General features: G+C 40.0%; 1 protein-coding gene across 8 annotated transcripts in view; it reads left to right on the forward strand.

Moving 5' to 3' along the window:
• Positions 1 to 21253, forward strand: part of DEG2 (DEGP protease 2) — a 34255-nt gene that overhangs the window by 5737 nt on the left and 7265 nt on the right. For all 8 annotated transcript variants that reach the window (XR_015973171.2, XR_015973169.2, XR_015973170.2 and 5 more), the window contains 7 exons: positions 1628 to 1672; positions 15125 to 15232; positions 15524 to 15601; positions 16686 to 16752; positions 16897 to 16955; positions 18668 to 18767; positions 19822 to 19901. Coding sequence is in view for 4 of the 8 variants with exons in the window: in XM_008802303.6 (XP_008800525.3) it covers positions 1628 to 1672; positions 15125 to 15232; positions 15524 to 15601; positions 16686 to 16752; positions 16897 to 16955; positions 18668 to 18767; positions 19822 to 19901 (537 nt within the window). In the remaining 4 variants the exon portion in view is untranslated. The remainder of the gene's footprint in view (positions 1 to 1627; positions 1673 to 15124; positions 15233 to 15523; positions 15602 to 16685; positions 16753 to 16896; positions 16956 to 18667; positions 18768 to 19821; positions 19902 to 21253) is intronic.

Consider the following 21253-nt stretch of genomic DNA (forward strand, 5'->3'; position numbering starts at 1 on the left):
AACTAAATAACATGCAAGCAAGAGAGAAGGCAAAAAAAAGGTTCCTCTTGAATTCAGCTAACAAAAAGAGGTATCGTACTGAACCTGTAACGTGTTGGTATGATTCTTGGTACCAGTTTTGTAGATTTTGGTAGACAAATTTCATGAAATACCCTATGATCGTTCATGTTTATGCATGGTCAGATTAAAAATACATTTTTTTGACCTTTTTTTTTTAATTTGGTATGAGAGTATATCGCAGAAAAGTTTGCTAGTAGATTTTTACGATGGATTTTGGAATTAAATAGTGTTCCTTGAGAGCATGTCTATTCACATGACCCATATTCTCTAAGTTGTTTCCATGAAAGTAAAGCCCTTCTTCTCATGAATATCTTATATCAATTTGTCCTAAAGTTTGAAGATTTTTTTAAAACAGGCTGAGAGAGATCTACGTAGTTTGTTGGGTACTCTTGAATGCTAAGGTAAAAAAAAATGGGATTGAGATGCCCGACAAAATTTGAGGCCAATACTATAATCTCAGCTATTTTTGAGCTTAAGTTTTCCCAAGCCAACACCCAAGCGTTTGAAACCAAATTTACCTGTCAAAACCACTCAAAAATACATAGAATGAAGTAAGAAAGAGCAAACAAATCCCATCTCTCATTTATTTATAATTAAATTTTATTTAAAATTGGCAAACTCCTAAAAGGGGAGTCAGTTTTCAACAAGGTTTAAGGAATCAGTACTGGGCACCATACCGGTTCTCCGGCGGGACGACTCGGTATGGGCCGTGTTGGGCCTGTACCGAGAGAGGGACCGTGTAGAGAGAAAAAGAGAGAAAGCGAGCGGGGAAGGAAGGGTCGGAAGAGGGTAGTGGAAGACAGGGTGTTGGCGAAGGCCAACAGAGGTCGGCGGAGGCCGGCCTCGGCCGTGGGAAGTGAAGCCGTGGCCGCGGCCCTAGTTTCGAACAAACAGGGTCCGGCCGCGGCCTTAAAAAAATTGCGTTTTTTAAGTAAAGTCGGCATGTTTTAATTTTGCGATTTTTAAGTGAAGTCGAGGCCACGGCTGGACTCTGTTTCGTTCGAAACAGGAGCAGCAGCCGCAACTTCGCTTTCTGCGGCTGAGGCCGGCCTTCGCCGACATCCCGCGCTCTCTCTCCCTCCCTCCCTCGCTAGCTCTCTCTTCCCTTCTTCGGCTCCGGCAACGGGTTCCGTTTTCGTTGCCGGAACCGTATCGGTGAGACACCGGTACGGCTCGGGACGGTCGGAACTGTCCGGTTCGGGATGATTCCACCGACCCTGGTTTTCAACTAGTTCCAAGCGAAATCTTTTTGTTTGACAAATAATTGCTCCCAGTTTAAACTTCAAACCTGGCTATAATAATCAATATTTGTTGTGGTGTGGTCTAATTTTCTATAGGGTAGCCCTTAAATAATATTTCCCTTTTAATCATCATCTTTTCTGTACTAATCTTTTCACCATTTGAATTATCCATTTTTTGCTGTGGAAATGATCACTCTGTTCAGAGGTCGAGTCTTTTCATTTTTTTGTGTTTTTTCTTTGTTTAAAAATTATGTTCTTTTTTTCCTATTGTTATTATGTGTGGTTAGTTATATTTGCCTTTCAATTTTTTGGTTTAATGGCAATAGGTCAAATTGAAGAGAAGGGGAGATAACACCAAGTTTGTGGCTAAGGTATTTTCTTGTATTTGCAAACTTTTATATTATACATCTCTGCTGTTTTCCTCACTAGTTGCTCATAGTGATTTTATTGTGTCCTTTTGTTCTCCTGTACACTTTTCTCCATGGGTTTTCCAATTCTTACTTTGTGGCTCTCCTCAATTAATATATGGTATCTTGATGGATTTCATGTCTCTTTCCATTTATCTGTTCATTGCTTCTTTACCAGTCCAACTTACAAGAAAACAATGATGAAGGTATTGGAAATTAAGGTCTTTTTTTTTAACCCTTATGTGTTGTTGAAGAACTCTAATGAAACTCATTGCCAGGTGAAAAGCATAGAATCTCTTTAAAAGAGAGAAGGTCTGGTGTAGGTAGTACCAAGGAAGAAAGAAGAGACAAGAAGAAAGCATAAGAATAATCAAGTCAATAAAACATGAAGCCTGACAAATTGAGCAAGTCATCTTATGCTCACTTGAAGGTCTTTGTAGCTAAACATTAAACTTTAAAGGCCTGGTAGTTATTTCTAACCCAAAAGAACCAAGAAAAAGCTTTCACAGGTAATAAACTTCCTGTACAGAGAATCAGCTTATCCTTTGTGCAACATTTCTGGACTAAGATCTCCTCAATAGGCCAGAGGTTGTCAAACCTAACATTAGCACTTGGAAGGACTCCAAACACTAGGCCTTGACCCCAAGGTACTCGCAGATATGCTGGGGTGTAGGTTCTAAATAAGGGTATCAAAACTTACACTCAGGCTGGTTTCTGATCCTCTACCTTTTCCTTGAGTAAGTTACCAAAGGTACACTTTGATCCAGAACATAAGCCACAAATTACTTGAACATTCAGCTTATTAGATGGTCAAGTGCCTTCATTAAACTGAAGAAAATAGCAGGATTTCACTTGGTTTTAATTTCATTCTGTTCTCAATAATTTATAAACATTTATAACAAATATGCAGCAAAATATAAAATGACAGTGGTTTGTAAAATTGGTGGACCTTCGATCAAGCAATTAACTTGGCAAACAGGTTGAACGTGTTTATGTTGATTTTTCTTTTAAAAATGCTATTAGTTGTCATATATCTTTGTGGAGTGATTGATCATAACCCTATTTGATTTTGATGAGCTCAAAGCATCTGAGTATATCTCTTGTTTACTAATGAATTCAATTGAGTGTTTCAGTGAAAATCTTGTCTAAAGTGTTTCTAGACTTGGTTCATAATATTTTGGATAAGTTAAGAAGTCAGTTTGAACCAAAGTCTGAGACTCGAGTCGACTCCGAAGTATTACGAGTCGACTCCAAGCGTATCAGAATCACTGGCACGGGCTCGAGTCGACTCCGGATCATTACGAGTCGACTCCGACTGAGAACAGACAGACGAGCAGAAAGCATCAACTCAAAACCTGTCAGCGAGTCGACTCCTGAAGTGCGCGAGTCGACTCCGATGTTTACCGAGTCGACTCCGGAGTAGTATGAGTCGACTCCAAGGAGTTACAGACAGAAAAGTCAGAGCGAATTTCGACCCTGAGATTCGAGTCGACTCCTGTGGAATGCGAGTCGACTCCGATGGTTGGTAGGTCGACTCCAAAGAAAGCGAGAGTCGACTTTCAGTGGTTCACAAGGCAAAAGTCAGAGAGCAGTTTTCGGACTCTGAGATTCGAGTCGACTCCCGCAATGCGCGAGTCGACTCCGAGACAGCGCGACCCCAAAAAGACAGAAGACCGAATTATTGTCTCTGAGAGCCGAGTCGACTCCCAGACAGCTCGAGTCGACCCCAAGGCAGCGCTACACCAAAAAGGCAGAAGGCCATGTTTCGGAAACTGAGAGCCGAGTCGACTCCAGAACAGTCCGAGTCGACTCCAAGACTGGACGAGCCAAAAGACAGAAGATCGGGAGTTCGGGCTCTGAGCGCCGAGTCGACTCCCAGGATTGTCGAGTCGACTCGAGTGGGCCAGGTTGAAAATTGGTTCCGTGGACTTCATGGGATGAGCCGACTCCGAAAATGCCAAGTCAGCTCCAGAAGTTGGCGAGTCGACTCCGGGTCAAGTCGAGTCGACTCCCAGTCGAAGAGGCCACTTTAATTCAAATCCAGAACAGTTGCCGAGTCGACTCCAGAAAAGCATGAGTCGACTCCCACTACAGCCGAGTCGACTCCTGATCGCGCGAGTCGACTCCGACCCCCAACGGACATATTGTCAGGTTGTGTAGAGTGTGCAGAACGGGCAGAAAAAGGTGTCTAACGGCTAGTTTCCGTGGGGGATGGCTTAAATAGCCACAGAGGACTGTAGCAAGGCAGAGAGGCACCATTCCATTCAAAGAAATCAAGCATTCATTCTCTGCATACTTGTCTTCAACGAAAAGAAGGAAGAGCGCCATTAACTCCATCCAACTTCCTCTTCCCAGCATTTTTAAAGAAGCCTCCTCCTGCATTCAAGTCGACCAGACATTCTAGAGGAGACTCAAAGTTCAAGAAGCCCTACTCTACTCCAACTCAAAAGTGTTTGAGGGCTCTTAACTTCTCTCTAGTTTATATTGTAGCAAATCTGCTTTTTAAGAAGCTCAGTTTTTCTGTTTGTTTCTTATTCTTTCCATATTATCTTTGCTTGGTTCAATCGGGGGATTGAATCAAGGGTGTAGAGGTTGGTTGGTGAGCCGAGTGTAAAACCAACGTGTAAGGGTTCGATTGTGATCCCGGAAAAACAATCGGGGTGGTTCTAGTCGGTGAGCCAGGGAAAACCGACCGAGTTCGTTGTGAGCTCGTAAAACAACAAGTTTGGTTGTGAGCTTGTAAAACAACCGGCTGTAATCCGAGGGGTTATAGTGAATTCCCAAGTGAGACTTGGGGAGTGGACGTGGGAGCAAGGGTTAGCTCCGAACCACTATAAAAGCCTTGTGTTTGTGATTGTGTGTCTCTTTCTTTTACTCTCATTTCATTCACAGCACATAGCAATTAATTAATCATCTTGGTAAAGCATTAATTAGTCATCCACAACGTTTTAATTGCAAAATTATTTTAAAACCCAATTCACCCCCCCTCTTGGGTTGTCTATCTGGGCAACAAGTGGTATCAGAGCCTAAACTCTTCTACCCTAAGAGTAAAAGATCAAAATGACAACCCCATTTGGATCTTCCCACATTGAGGGTCAGTCCACCCAAAGACCTCCATTCTTTAATGGATCCGACTACTCATATTGGAAGGCTAGGATGAGAATATTCATCCAAGCCCAAGACTATGAGATGTGGACCATTGTAGTAAATGGACCATACATCCCATCCATCTATGTAGAGGGTGTCACTGTACCTAAACTAGAAAAAGATTGGGATGAACATGACATGAGAAAGGCACAACTCAATTCTAAAGCAATGAATGTGCTTTACTGTGCATTAGATAGGAATAAATTCAATGGAGTCTCTACTTGCAATTCTGCAAAGGAGATTTGGGACAGACTTGAAGTGACCCATGAGGGCACGAATCAAGTCAAAGAATCCAAAATAAATATATTAGTTCATAAGTATGAACTATTTAAGATGGATTCTAATGAGACAATCACTAGCATGTTTACTAGGTTTACTGACATTGTCAATGGCCTAAAAAGCCTTGGCAAAAACTATACTAACAGTGATCTTGTCAGGAAAATTCTTCGCTGTCTACCAAGGTCATGGGAAGCCAAGGTGACGGCAATCCAAGAAGCTAAGGACTTGAACAAGCTTCCACTTGAAGAGCTCCTTGGATCCCTAATGACTCACGAGCTAACAATGAAGCAGCACAGCGAAGAAGAGTCCTCCCATAAGAAAAAGATAATAGTTCTCAAATCTACATCATCTAACAAAGATTTGTCTTGCAGTAGCAGCAGTGAAGAAGAAGATCATGAGGGAGATGATGATGAGGCTCTTCTTGTGCGCAAGTTCAGAAAATTCATCAACCACAAGAAGTCCTATCATCAAAGGAGAGGCCCCTCAAATTCCTATCGCAAGGATAAAGATAAGGAAAGGGAAAATGAGGGGATTGGGTGTTATGAGTGCAAGAAGCCGGGGCACATCAGAGCTGAGTGTCCCTTACTAAAGAAGGGCAGCAAGTACAAGAAGAAGAAAGCCCTTGTCACCACCTTATCGGACTCCGACGCATCATCTTCATCATCGGATGAGGAACAAGAAGAAAAGGCCAATTTCTGTTTCATGGCCAATGAAAATGAGGTAACATCCAACACGCATCTCGATTTTACCTTTGATGAATTGTATGATGCATTTAATGAATTAATGATTGAATATAAGGCCATAAATCTTAAGAATAAAGAACTAAAAATAGCTAATCAATCTTACCTACATAAATACGATAAGTTAGTTAAGGATAAGGATTGTATCACCAAAGAAAATGCAGAACTTAAAACAAGCAACCAAATCTTGATACAAAAGAATAATACCTTAACTAAAGAAAATGAAAGGCTGAACAAAGAAACATTAGAACCCAAAAACTATAAATATATAAATGAGAGTATCACAAAAGAACTAAATGATCTAAAAGCAGAAAAACAGACACTAACTAAAGAACTTGAGAAATACAAACTCTTGGTTGAAAAATTTACATATAGTTATGAAAAATTAAATATGATACTTAATAGTCAACGAGCTGTATTCAATAGAGCAGGTCTAGGATACAAACCTAAAAACAAGCAAAAACTTCTTAGTAACTTCTTTGTTAAAGCAGGAGAAAGTAAAATTAAGAAAATAACCTATTTTTGTTGTGGAACTGTAGGACATAAAGCAAATGTATGTGACTATAGGAAAGGGAAAACTAAAAGAAAAATCAAAAGGGTATGGGTTCCAAAAGGAACCAACATGACTAACCATGAAGGACCCAAGAAAACTTGGGTACCTAAAATTATATGATCTGCTTGTGTAGGAGTGTCTTGCAGCCAAGGTCAACAAAAATTGCTGGTACTTGGATAGTGGCTGTTCAAGACACATGACGGGTGACAAGGATCAATTCTTCACCCTTGAAGCTAAGAAGGGAGGTGCTGTGACTTTTGGAGACAACAACCAAGGTCACATCATTGGTATAGGTAAAGTACAAATTATCCCTTCTACTTTTATTGATAATGTTAGATATGTTGACGGTCTTAAGCATAATTTATTAAGCATTAGTCAATTATGTGATAAAGGTTATGATGTTATGTTTAAACCATCACTATGCATCGTAACAAATCCAAATGACAATAGTTTAGTTTTTAAAGGAATAAGACGTGGAAATGTGTATGTTGTAGACCTTGAGGATCTTGCCAAACACAACCCATGCTTAGTTGTTAATGAAACTAAGGACAATGATGCTAGTTGGTTATGGCACCGTAAGTTAGGTCATGCAAGCATGGACACAATATCTAAACTAGTTAAAAGAGATTCGGTGATAGGTTTGCCAAAATTAAAGTTTGAAAAGAATAAAATATGTGAAGCATGTCAATTTGGTAAACAATCAAAGAACTCCTTTAAATCTATAAATTGTGTCTCAACCTCTAGACCTCTAGAACTACTACACATGGACCTATTCGGACCAACTAGAACCACAAGCCTAGGTGGAAATAAATATGGTCTATGATTATTCTAGATACACTTGGGTCATGTTCTTAGCTCATAAAGATCAAGCTTTTTCAGTTTTCAAGAAATTTTATAAAGAAGTAACCAATGCTAGAGATACTTCAGTAATAGCTATTAGAAGTGACCATGGTACCGAATTCGAAAATCATTTATTTGATGAGTTTTGTAGTAAAAAGGGGATAACACACAATTTTTCTGCACCTAGGACACCACAACAAAATGGAGTTGTGGAGAGGAAAAACAGAACTCTAGAGGAAATGGCTAGAACTATGTTATGTGAAAGTAACCTCCCTAAGTACTTTTGGGGAGAAGCCATTAATACTTCTTGTCATATATTAAATAGAGTTTTATTGAGACCTATTATAAAGAAAACACCTTATGAACTTTGGAAAAACAGAAAACCAAAGGTAAACTATTTTCATATCTTTGGATGTAGGTGTTTTGTTCATAATAATGGGAAAGATAATCTAGGAAAATTTGATTCTAAATCTGATGAGGGCATATTCTTAGGGTACTCTACAACTAGTAAAGCATATAGAGTCTTTAATAAAAGAACCCTAGTTATAGAAGAATCCATACATGTTGTCTTCGATGATTCTAGTGATATCTCTTCTAGTAAGAGAGTTAATTTTGATGATGATACGAAAATTTTTGAAGAAAAGATTGACGAGATGACATTACAAGATAACAGTCAAAAATTAATTGAAGATGCATCATCAAGCCAAGAGACTATAGTAGATCATGGGCTAACTAAAGCTTGGAGGTATGCTCACGGGCATCCTAAGGAATTAATTGTAGATGATCCGTCTCAACCTATTAGGACTAGAGCATCCCTTAGGAACTTAAACAATCATCTAGCTTTCGTTTCACATTTTGAGCCTAAACGCATAGAAGAAGCTGAAAAAGATGTAAATTGGATAAATGCAATGCAAGAAGAATTAAACCAATTTACTAGAAACAAAGTATGGAATCTAGTTGAAAGACCTTCTGAATATCCAAGTATAGGTACCAAATGGATTTATAAAAATAAACTTGATGAAAATGGAATTGTCATAAGGAATAAGGCTAGACTAGTAGCAAAGGGCTATAATCAAGAAGAAGGTATAGATTTTGATGAAACCTTTGCTCCTGTAGCTAGACTTGAGGCTATTAGATTATTATTAGCATATGCATGCTCTAAGGACTTCAAACTATTTCAAATGGATGTAAAAAGTGCATTTTTAAATGGGTATATTAATGAGGAGGTATATGTAGAACAACCTCCTGGTTTTGAAAATCATCAATACCCTAATCATGTATATAAATTGAACAAAGCACTTTATGGTTTGAAACAAGCACCTAGAGCATGGTATGAGAGGCTTAGCAAATTCCTATTAGAACATGAGTTCTCTAGGGATAATGTAGATACAACACTATTTCTGAAAAAGCAAAACAAAGATATGTTATTAGTGCAGATTTACGTTGATGATATTATTTTCGGTGCTACTAACAATCGCCTCTGCGAAGAATTTGCTGATTTGATGCAGAGTGAATTTGAGATGAGCATGATGGGAGAGCTGAACTACTTCCTCGGGCTTCAAATCAAACAGTCTGAAGGAGGCATCTTCATCAATCAAGCCAAATATATCAAGGAGATGCTTAAAAAGCTTGATATGGAGGGGAACAAGTCAATCAGCACCCCCATGAGCTCATCATGCAAATTAGACCAAGATGAATCAGGTAAATCTGTAGATCAGAAACTATATAGAGGTATGATAGGATCTTTATTGTATCTTACTGCAAGTAGACCTGATATCATGTTTAGTGTTTGCATGTGTGCTAGATATCAGTCTAATCCTAAGGAATCACATCTAATTGCAGTTAAGAGAATCTTTAAATACCTAATAGGAACTAAGAATATAGGTTTATGGTATTCTAAAGAATCTAGCCTAAAATTAATAGGATACACAGATTCAGACTTTGCTGGATGTAAACTTGATAGAAAAAGTACCAGCGGGTCTTGTCAATTTCTAGGAGAAAACTTAATCTCATGGTTTAGCAAGAAACAAAACTCGGTTGCATTATCTACTGCTGAAGCTGAATATGTTGCAGCCGGGAGTTGTTGTGCTCAAATCTTATGGATCAAACAACAATTAGAAGATTATGGCATTAAACAAGATAAAATACCCATTAATTGTGATAATACAAGTGCCATTAATCTAACTAAGAATCCAATTCAGCATTCAAGAACTAAACATATTGAGATAAGACATCACTTCATAAGAGATCATGTACTGAATGGTGATATGACACTACAATTTGTTTGTACTGATGATCAATTAGCTGACATTTTTACAAAACCCCTAAGTGAAGAGAGATTTAGTGTGCTTAGGAGGGGATTAGGAGTGATTGATCCATCCTAGTGGTATTTTCCACTAGATTCATTTGATTTTGATGATTAGATTGTGATTAATATAGAGTTTCGTTTCAATGATCATCAAATCAGATCATAATTTAGTGATTTTCCCTCATTCGGCACGAACATAGCATGATTTTTAGGTGCGTGCCAGAGTTCGAGACGACTCGAGCAAGTTTCAGAGTCGGCTCGTAAGGGGGAGTCGACTCGCGCATTTGCGGGAGTCGACTCGAGATCGATGGCAGCAGAGGGGGAGTCGACTCGCATACAGACGGGAGTCGACTCGAGGTTAACAGGCACATAAGGAGAGTCGACTCGCGCCTATTTTGGAGTCGACTCGAGGTCGAGTCGACTCGCGACTCAGAGGAGTCGACTCGCAGTCGGGATCCGACTTTTTAACCCTAACTCCATCGTTTAGAAAACACTTATTTTCACCGCCGCCACTGTTCAAAACCCTAGAGCCGACTCCTAGATCGTCTCCGGCCGTCCCTAAGCTTTTTCCCGTCGACCTTTCACCGTCCATTAGCGTTTTACTCCATTCTAGGTCGACCATGCCTCGTAAAACCGTTGTCCCAAGCCGGAAGAGGCCCCAACCCGCAACCGGCACCGAGCGACGTTCCAAGGCTCGAAACGATCCCGCGAGGCCACAACCTCCGGCTCGTTCCCCGCCGAGGGCGGTTCCCTCGAGGCCGTGCGCCGGGAAGGCGGTTTCCACCGGGAGATACGTCGATTTCGACTATCTCTCCCGGGAGGGCTTTACGATAGGAGAGAGACTTAGGGCCCAGGGCTTAGAGTATTTCCTCACCTTAGATCTCCCCACATACCCTGGACTAGTTAGGGAGTTCTACGGTACCGTCCACAGGGGCGATGGGGGTATAGAGGGCACGGTAGCCGGTGTCCCATTATTCATTTCGGAGGATATCATTGCTCAGGTCCTCCATCTTCTCCAAGTTGGGGTGGCACCCGCACACCCTGAGGATAGGACTGAGGCCCTTACGGCCATTCTAGGGCATCCACCCCAGTCCCCCTTGGATGAGGTATCCGCTAGCTCACTTCCAGTTGAGGTGCGGATCCTCCTGAGCATCCTGTCTAGGTCCCTCTTCCCGAAGACTGGGCGCTTCGACTTTGTTTCTGAGAGGGACCTCGCCCTTATGTTCTATATTCTCCAGGACACCCCAGTCAACTTTCCAAAACTTATTTATAGATATCTATGTGAGCCACTAGATAAACCTAGGCTCACCCTCCCCTACGGCATGATGTTCACCCTTTTGTTTAGGGAGGCCGAGATTTCCATTCATGAGGGGGAACCCTCTCGCGCATTGCGATGGACAGATCGCATGCGTCCGGGGACCCTACACAGGATGGGATTTCGGAAGGTAGAGGGGACCTGGGTTAGGAAGTCTTCCACCTCCACACATACCACCAGACATTCCCCTAGTCCTGAGCCAGACTCAGATTATCCTGACTTTCCCTCCACTTCTGCTCCTACCACCTCAGCCGGACCCTCCTCCTCAGCTCCTCAGGTCATGGAGGTCCGGATCGCTCCTGAGCAGCTCCGGGAGTTGCGGCAGGAGATTGTCCGAGATCTGCGAGATGATCTACTTCGGGAGCTCCGGGGTTCAGTGCCTGCTCCCACTCCTGCACCTTCGTCAGCGTTGGTCCCTTCCTTGACAGCCGTGACTGAGATGACGGCCCATGTGCGGGAAGAGATTTACAACGTCCGGAGCCTGATCCAGGCTCAATTCTCCAGTATGAGTGAGGTCACGGGCATCACTCGGAAGATGCGCGATGACATCCGGAAGGACATGAGCACCACTACTCAGGGGGCCGAGCGCTTGTCGAACGTGCTCATCGACAAGCTGGACGCACTTCAGAAGTCGGTGACCGAGCTCTCCACTACACATAGCAGGGCCACTTCGTCCATTATCTCTCAGCTCGGGCATGTTACAGATGCGGTCACCCTCCTCATGGAGCAGAACAGATTGAGAGGAGGAGCCACATCCTCGAGAGGAGGAGCCACATCCTCGAGGAGACCTTAGCTGCTTTTTGCTTTATTTTGACATGTATTCCTTTTTTTTTTTGCTTTACTTATTGTATTCTCAAATGTATTTACATACATATCAATACAATGAGTAGACATATTCTCTTCAATTGTGTGCAATTTGATCTCTAAGTGATTGTTTGTTCTGCTTACCTCCTTTTTGATATGATGACAAAAAGGGGGAGAAATACTTAATAGATAGGAATCAACATAAAAGGAATCAAAATGAGAATTAAAACATAATTTGTTCTTAGTGGATTTGGTACCTCGAGGCTCATTATCTCTCTGTTGGGGCTCCTAATGGAGTAATCTCCAGAATCTATTCAAGGGATATTCGGAGATTAGCTGAATCCTACTCAAGAACAAATTGACAGATTTTCCCTCTAAAAACCAAAAATTTCAGTTCAAAAACTTCAATGCATTAAAAGGAAATTCAGAGAATCAAAACAAAGTTGAATGCATATGTTGAGGGGGAGAATCTGAATTTTTAAGAAAGCTAAATTATTAAATATATATAAGCCAAACAATTGATTGCATGATATGAAGGCTTATATAATTCCAAATGAAAGGGGGAGCTTTAATTCCAAAATTTATTGTTTCACACCTTTCAAGCTTGGATAAATTAAATAATCAGACACTTGAATTCATTTATGGATTTTATTTTCTTGTTTATTGAGCAATTCACTTTATATATACTCAATGTTTTGTCATCATCAAAAAGGGGGAGATTGTGGAGTGATTGATCATAACCCTATTTGATTTTGATGAGCTCAAAGCATCTGAGTATATCTCTTGTTTACTAATGAATTCAATTGAGTGTTTCAGTGAAAATCTTGTCTAAAGTGTTTCTAGACTTGGTTCATAATATTTTGGATAAGTTAAGAAGTCAGTTTGAACCAAAGTCTGAGACTCGAGTCGACTCCGGAGTATTACGAGTCGACTCCAAGCGTATCAGAATCACTGGCACGGGCTCGAGTCGACTCCGGATCATTACGAGTCGACTCCGACTGAGAACAGACAGACGAGCAGAAAGCATCAACTCAAAACCTGTCAACGAGTCGACTCCTGAAGTGCGCGAGTCGACTCCGATGTTTACCGAGTCGACTCCGGAGTAGTATGAGTCGACTCCAAAGAGTTACAGACAGAAAAGTCAGAGAGCGAATTTCGACCCTGAGATTCGAGTCGACTCCTGTGGAACGCGAGTCGACTCCGATGGTTGGTAGGTCGACTCCAAAGAAAGCGAGAGTCGACTCTCAGTGGTTCACAAGGCAAAAGTCAGAGAGCAGTTTTCGGACTCTGAGATTCGAGTCGACTCCCGCAATGCGCGAGTCGACTCCGAGACAGCGCGACCCCAAAAAGACAGAAGACCGAATTATTGTCTCTGAGAGCCGAGTCGACTCCCAGACAGCTCGAGTCGACCCCAAGGCAGCGCTACACCAAAAAGGCAGAAGGCCATATTTCGGAAACTGAGAGCCGAGTCGACTCCAGAACAGTCCGAGTCGACTCCAAGACTGGACGAGCCAAAAGACAGAAGATCGGAAGTTCGGGCTCTGAGCGCCGAGTCGACTCCCAGGATTGTCGAGTCGACTCGAGTGGGCCAGGTTGAAAATTGGTTTCGTGGACTTCATGGGATGAGCCGACTCCGAAAATGCCAAGTCAGCTCCAGAAGTTGGCGAGTCGACTCCGGGTCAAGTCGAGTCGACTCCCAGTCAAGAGGCCACTTTAATTCAAATCCAGAACAGTTGCCGAGTCGACTCCAGAAAAGCATGAGTCGACTCCCGCTACAGCCGAGTCGACTCCTGATCGCGCGAGTCGACTCCGACCCCCAACGGACATATTGTCAGGTTGTGCAGAGTGTGCAGAACGGGCAGAAAAAGGTGTCTAACGGCTAGTTTCCGTGGGGGATGGCTTAAATAGCCACAGAGGACTGTAGCAAGGCAGAGAGGCACCATTCCATTCAAAGAAATCAAGCATTCATTCTCTGCATACTTGTCTTCAACGAAAAGAAGGAAGAGCGCCATTAACTCCATCCAACTTCCTCTTCCCAGCATTTTTAAAGAAGCCTCCTCCTGCATTCAAGTCGACCAGACATTCCAGAGGAGACTCAAAGTTCAAGAAGCCCTACTCTACTCCAACTCAAAAGTGTTTGAGGGCTCTTAACTTCTCTCTAGTTTATATTGTAGCAAATCTGCTTTTTAAGAAGCTCAGTTTTTCTGTTTGTTTCTTATTCTTTCCATATTATCTTTGCTTGGTTCAATCGGGGGATTGAATCAAGGGTGTAGAGGTTGGTTGGTGAGCCGAGTGTAAAACCAACGTGTAAGGGTTCGATTGTGATCCCGGAAAAACAATCGGGGTGGTTCTAGTCGGTGAGCCAGGGAAAACCGACCGAGTTCGTTGTGAGCTCGTAAAACAACAAGTTTGGTTGTGAGCTTGTAAAACAACCAGCTGTAATCCGAGGGGTTATAGTGAATTCCCAAGTGAGACTTGGGGAGTGGACGTAGGAGCAAGGGTTAGCTCCGAACCACTATAAAAGCCTTGTGTTTGTGATTGTGTGTCTCTTTCTTTTACTCTCATTTCATTCACAGCACATAGCAATTAATTAATCATCTTGGTAAAGCATTAATTAGTCATCCACAACGTTTTAATTGCAAAATTATTTTAAAACCCAATTCACCCCCCCCTCTTGGGTTGTCTATCTGGGCAACAATCTTTGAGCAGAAAAATGAGTATCAGCATAATAGTAATTTATGCTTGGTGATTGAACTGATATAGCAACTAGTTCCTTTTGAGGGAGGTGGAGACTGTGAAGGAGAAGGATAAATGAGGAAAAATAGAAACTGATCGGAAAATCTAGAGTTGGCTTTATCCTGGGAAACAGTTGTTATTAGTTTCTAAAGGAGGTGCAGCAGGACAGTCTGTTAACCTTGAGAGACTTCTGATTCAAGTTGACCCATACTAAAATGAAGTTGAATATTTCCAAAGCTTCTTTGGGTGTTATCTTACCATTGTTCTCCAGCTATATTTCTACATTGTTTATAATTTTCCAACCCTGTTTTACTGTAGGCAGCCAAACATGTTATGTTCTATTCTGAGTCTTTTTTTCCTCTTAATGTCTGTATGCTTGTTCAATTTTTTATTGACTTCACCAACTGGAATTTCACTGATGATATGCTTATTGTTTCATTCGTTTTTGTGAAACAAGATGGTTTACTTTTGTTTAATGGCAACTTTGCACAAGTATTTGTTCTCATACTCCGTTTTCTCAGGCCCTTGTGGCACCACTATATAAAGAATTACAGTTGCTAATAGCAGATTGCTATGTAATTTTTTCATGTGCAACCTTTTTTAGTGATGTTTAAAAGTCATTTCAAGGATATCGAAGCTTTTAGAACTGGCTGTTACATTGGCTAATAAAACTCCTCAGTGATCTGATTCACAGGTTTTAGCTAGAGGCATAGAATGCGACATTGCATTACTCTCAGTGGAGAGTGAGGAATTCTGGAGAGGAGCTGAACCACTTTGTTTTGGACGTCTGCCATGCCTTCAGGTAATAGGCAATAAAATATATCCAGTGACCCTTTCTGCATGTGATAATGTGTGCCAGAAATTCAAACCTCTCTGATGCATGTTTTTTGGGTGTGAAATGTAGTAAGATTTATGTCCTTTTCTTTTGTTAGTCTGTACAATGTTATTTGCTGGGTTGAATCGTCAGTACCATGGTGCATCCTGTTACATGTCAATACAATTATTATTAATGTTTTTATATGTTCTTTTCCATAAGCTGCTAATTAAGTTGATTTGTCTTTAACTTTTTAAGGTAACAATTGGCAATTTGCAGGATTCAGTAACTGTTGTAGGTTATCCTCTCGGTGGAGATACTATATCTGTAACAAAGGGTGTGGTATCGCGAATTGAGGTTTGATCTTATTCATCATGACTTTTTAAGACCTGTTCTTTTCCTAATTGAGTGCATCAGTACTTTCATATAGAATATCATGATTTCTGAATTTCAGTTTCCATTATATTGTTCAATGATTTATACCCTCATAACCTCATTTTCATATACATATGTTATATCGACCTGTTTATCATTGTTCAGTAGCTGATCTGTGGATAATTGTAATGAAAGAACCTATTTTTTAAAATTTATGTAATTCTTACGACAATGTACAAAATTTGCTAAAGCAATCATGAGGAGCCTCTTTAAGTCCATAAATAGCGTGATGGATGTGAGAAACACTTTGGGTAGGGCATGAAGGTCCTGATGTTGTTTATAAATCTCTTTTGAAAGATCAGGTGGAAGAAGTAAGGTAACCACGAACAACTATGGAAACATTTAAACTGCTGATCATGTGCATTTTCATATCTGCTGATGTCTGGTAGTGCATGTGGAGTACCCTTAAATGAAGCTACAAGCAACTAGACCTTTATCATTTGGCCAAGGTCTGGCACGACAAAGGTTTTGTCGTGCATATTTCATCCATAACATGTGCAATGAGTTATAGACTTCATATCAATCTTTGTCATTGGGCCACCTCGTCATGACGCTTGTCAGTTGCCATGCCAATTCCAGTCCTTGCGTTCATAAGCATGTCTGGAGTGTCATGACAGAAACTTTGATACCTATTCCATAACACTTAAAGCAGAAAAAAGGAAAGGAGATATATGACAAGTATCCAAATGTTGCACCATGGATTATCATAAGCAACAAAACACCAGGTAGTCCAAGGATTATTATCGCATAACAATGTAATTATCCTAATAATTTTTTCCAGTGAGCTCCACCAGGTGTACTGAGAGATCATTTGTGATTTAACATAGATTATTAATATTGTTGTGTTTAGCTACATGAGCAAATTAACATGGTGCTAGATATGCAACTTTTTAAGAATCAACTTGGACGCAAATCTTGGTCAAATAACAATTACTTTAGAGTACATTACTAAATCTAAAATTCTTGATAACAATAATTATGGTCATTTTCCTTCTGAATACCTCAGGTTACTTCATATGCTCACGGAGCATCTGATCTGCTTGGCATTCAAATTGATGCAGCAATAAATCCTGGTAAATGTCAGATCCGGAAATATATGTTGTTAGTTAATAGTTTATGGAGCACTATCGTTGGTCTCCGTTCAACTTGTGATTTTTGTTTTTGTCATTTCTGTTGTTTGTAGTGTGGGAGGAGTATTAATGTTTGTATTGTTGCAGGTAATAGTGGTGGTCCTGCTTTTAATGACCGAGGGGAGTGTATTGGTGTAGCATTTCAGGTACATTATCTTCTACTATATCATGTTACACTATTGACTGATTATGTGATAATCAAACTTTTTATGTTCCTGAACTGTATGCAATTATCAGATAAATGAACTACAAGAAGGGACTTTAAATTGTTAATTAACAATGTCTGAAAGTAGAATCTTTTGCTAGTTCCATCGTTATTTTAGGATGGGGAAAAGTTGGTCAATCAATGATCAAGAAGCCTTCACGAATGAAAATTCAGATGGAGTGAGATAAACAGGGATGGTCCTTTATGAAATTGCAGTTAGAATGAGTTCGAGTTTTACAAACTGAACATTTCCATTTGATCTTGAAGAGGTGGAAGTACTTGCATCCAGAACTCATGGGTTATATCTTTTACTAAAATGTCTCGATTGAGTTTTCAGTAGTGACATTGCGATATTGTATCTTTTAATTTGCAAATGAACATTAATTTCAAATGATTTTATCTATTTCAGACAGCTTTTAAGTGTGAAAACATATTATAAGTACGCTATGACAGTTCTGATATATGATATGATGCAATGTGATTTTGTACATTACATGCCAGTGCCTCTACATAACAGTGTCAGTAGATCATATGGAAGAATGGGCTAAATTGTGTGACTGCACATATCATGTGGCATCATAATGATTTGTAACATAGTTGTTCAACTTAACCACAATCTCACCTACTCAGTAGATCATATGGAAGAATGAGCTAAATTGAGTGACTGGTTACGACCTAGTTATCAGTTTAGCCAGCCAAACAAGTGGCAAAAATGGCATGTTATCTTTAATCGATCAATGCTCCATAAAAGAAGACTAACCTGGATAACTTATTTTTATGGGGGAGGGTTAAATAAAGCTAACCAAGGGAAAGCTCCCTCCACTCTCAATTCTCACCTAGTTTTACCCCTCAACAACCTTTTTACCTCACCTTCTGGTCCATGGAAGTAAGAAAAGTCACTTAACTTGTTAACCACCACCTTTTCAACCAAACAGCATATTTTCTCCACTCAAGCATTCATGTTGGGTCAACAAACAACGGATCATTCTATCCAATAGATAGTTGATTTGGGAGTGTTTACCAATGGTTAAATGCAAGGTCCGGTACGTACCGGCCGGTACGGCTAAAAAATCGGAAAATACCGGTTTTTTGTGGTTCCGGTACCGGTCTAGGACTGGACCGGTACGTACCGGCCGGTACGGGCCGGTACAGCATTCCATGGTTAAATGCATCTGACATCCAAAATGCAGCCCGAGTGTTTCATTCCACTGCTCTACTATCTTGGACTTTCGTATTTCTATGAAGTACTTTATTTTTGAGTGCATGCCTTGGTGCAATGGTAAGGTTGCTTCATTATTACCTGAGTCACGGGGTAGAAATACAGAAACAACCTCTCCACACATTGGGGTAAGGCTGTGTACATATGACCCTCCTAGATCCTGCAATAGCGGGAGCCTTGTACACTAGGATACCCTTTTTATTTATGTTTCTTCTGCATTGCTCTTTTCTCCTTTTTTCGTTATTATTTCTAGTTTTGTTCATCTTTTCTTCTTTCATGCTTGTACTTAGTTTCATCTTTTCTCTGTATAAATCCACTTTATATATGAAATCTAAATGTTCATTGCTGGAGATGGAATTTATAGTTTGTAAATGATTCATTTTGGCTTTGTTGTCATCATGTTTTTTTGGTCTCTTACAAGATACTTCATTTAGGTATTCAGATCTGAAGAAGCTGAAAATATTGGATATGTGATTCCAACTACTGTTGTATCTCATTTTCTAAATGACTATGAAAGAAATGGAAAGTATACTGGTAAGTTGAACTCATGAAATTTCATATTTCTACGAAGCCTAGATAGTCTGAACGGTTTTCTTGTATAGCAACTACTTGAATGTCTGGAAAAGATCCTTGTATGGTAACTATGTGAAGTTATAGATAAGTTTTATTCTAATATTTAGATCTGAGGAATTTGAAATCTTGACATCTCTTTAAAGAATAGATGGATGGAATTGAATCCAGGTATGGCAAACACTTCGAAGTACTTGCGAATTTTATCATTCCAATAATCGAAACGGTGGCAATACTTGCTCATATGGCTTAATAGTTATGACTTGTCGTAATATAACATTGCTTTTGACTTGAAATCATGACTTTGACTTACTATTGTGGAAATTTTAATCTACCTTTAACTTGTAATGTTATGCCAACCAACATTAGCTTTGCTGGTTGTCAACCTCATACTCCTGAAACTTCATTGTAGTGGCTCCCTTCCATGCCTCATTTCATATGGAATCCTTTTTTTTTAATGAGTGAATGATTTTCTTAGTTCATAGATGCGACATTCCACCAGGTATATGAATGGAACCTAACAATCCATGTCCTCCGATTATATCTTCTAAACAAATATATATATATAATATAAACATAATTATTAATATATATCTTGGGATATGTTCATGCAAAACCGGATGGTTCGGGGTGTACCGAACTGGATTGGTTGGTTTAAATTTTGCTGTGATATATATGAATTCTTGGCTTGTGCTTACTATTGGTATATTTGTTTCATCTGTATCAATTTTATTTAGTACAGATTGAATCTTATCAAGAAATTACATAGGACCGAAATAGGCTCTGAAGCAACTATATATGTCTGTCTTGTAAGTTAATATCTGATATTGTAGTGATGTCGTCAAATGACCAACTCTCTTTTAGATATATGCAAACCCATGTACTGCTCTTATTCTATATAAGATACACACATGCACAGAGAACAGAAAGGGTGGTAAGCGTGAAAGATAAATGTTACCTCGTTATGAGATTTTACGTAAACTGATCTTTCTGTGCTATTTTGTGCAATAACATATAGGATTTCCTTGCCTTGGGGTCTTACTTCAGAAGTTGGAGAACCCTGCATTGCGTGCATGCTTAAGAGTACCATCCAATGAGGTGCGCTTGGAACTCATCCACCATAGATTTTGCATATCAAAACACTTTTAACTCGCTTTATATTTGTATTATGACGTACTTGTTTAGTAAACGTTGTTTACATGATTTTAGTATATTCTGATATTCTTGTCTTGAGACATCTAATTTAGTAGATATTAATATCTAAACAAGCCCCAGAAGTAAGATTTAGCTGCTGTTAGATCAGTCCTGTTGTTGGTCAGCAAAGGCTGCAATTGCATTAACTTTAGGGCAAGTTTGGATGACATCAAAAATCTTAATCCTAAAGAGTAAAATAGTAAAACAATATTAGATTATTATATTTTGTTTTAGAACCCTTAAAGTGGTCAGCCTAGACGGGTCAAAATGGGGGCTACCAGGGCAGGAAGGGGTTGACCCACCCTGTTCAATGGGTCGCATGGATTTGTGGGATTTACAGGTTTGAGTTTGATCTGGTGTGGTTGCAGGTCTGGCGGGTTGATTCAGTTGATCTGTCCAGGTTAATACATTGGTCTTGCCCCTTTTCATGGGAATCTGCCATCCAATGGGATTAGCATTCTGATGTCCAAATAAGTTACCAAACATGGGAATGGGCTAGAGTGGAAAGCTGATACCTGTTCCCACCTTTCATTCAAATGCGGCCAGAGTGCAAACTTGTCCAAATCAATCTGTAAGATGCTTCTACATATGCCATATATAGACACTAAATATATTGCGATCCTAGCATTTAGGCGTTTCTTGATATGAAAAGGGCATGCCGCAAAACCTAGCTGACCAGTGGTGAGAATGGATAACTTAATCATAATTGGTTAAGCATTTTAGCTTATGCAGTGGATCTACCCTCCAAGGTTGCTCTATGGAGTGAAAGAGGTTCTGACAAAATGGGAAGAGGAAAAGCTAGGTCGAGATCAATCTTTAAGAACAAACTGCAAGGTACATAGGCAAATTAAGACACATTACAGCAAATGTGTCATGCTGATATTTTTATGTATCAACTGTGCAAACATTATATCATTCAGTACTTCATTTTTCAATTCTGAATTTCACAGTTTTTTTAATTTTCTTCTTCTTTTATTTTTGCTAAATTCTTGGGTGGTCAGGAAATTTCAAAAATGTCTATGAAGTGCATATATGTTAGATGTTTGTCTGAAACTTGTTTGATCACATTCTTTGGGACCAGCATGAAACTTGCCTTAATGATGAAAGTTCTGAAGCATGAATAAAACAGCTCAGGGATGACCATATCCAGTAGATTTAGGGTTGTCTTAACTAGAAAGAGTAATATCTAGCAAGTCTGACCAAGTCTTCAATTCGTCTAGATCCTTCACAAAAAGAAAGGGCTAAATTCCAATTTT

This window comes from Phoenix dactylifera, chromosome 14 (assembly GCF_051530095.1).
Source record: "Phoenix dactylifera cultivar Ajwa chromosome 14, Ajwa_hap1_PhDact_Kaust_v1.1, whole genome shotgun sequence".
NCBI classification, from domain to species: domain Eukaryota; kingdom Viridiplantae; phylum Streptophyta; class Magnoliopsida; order Arecales; family Arecaceae; genus Phoenix; species Phoenix dactylifera.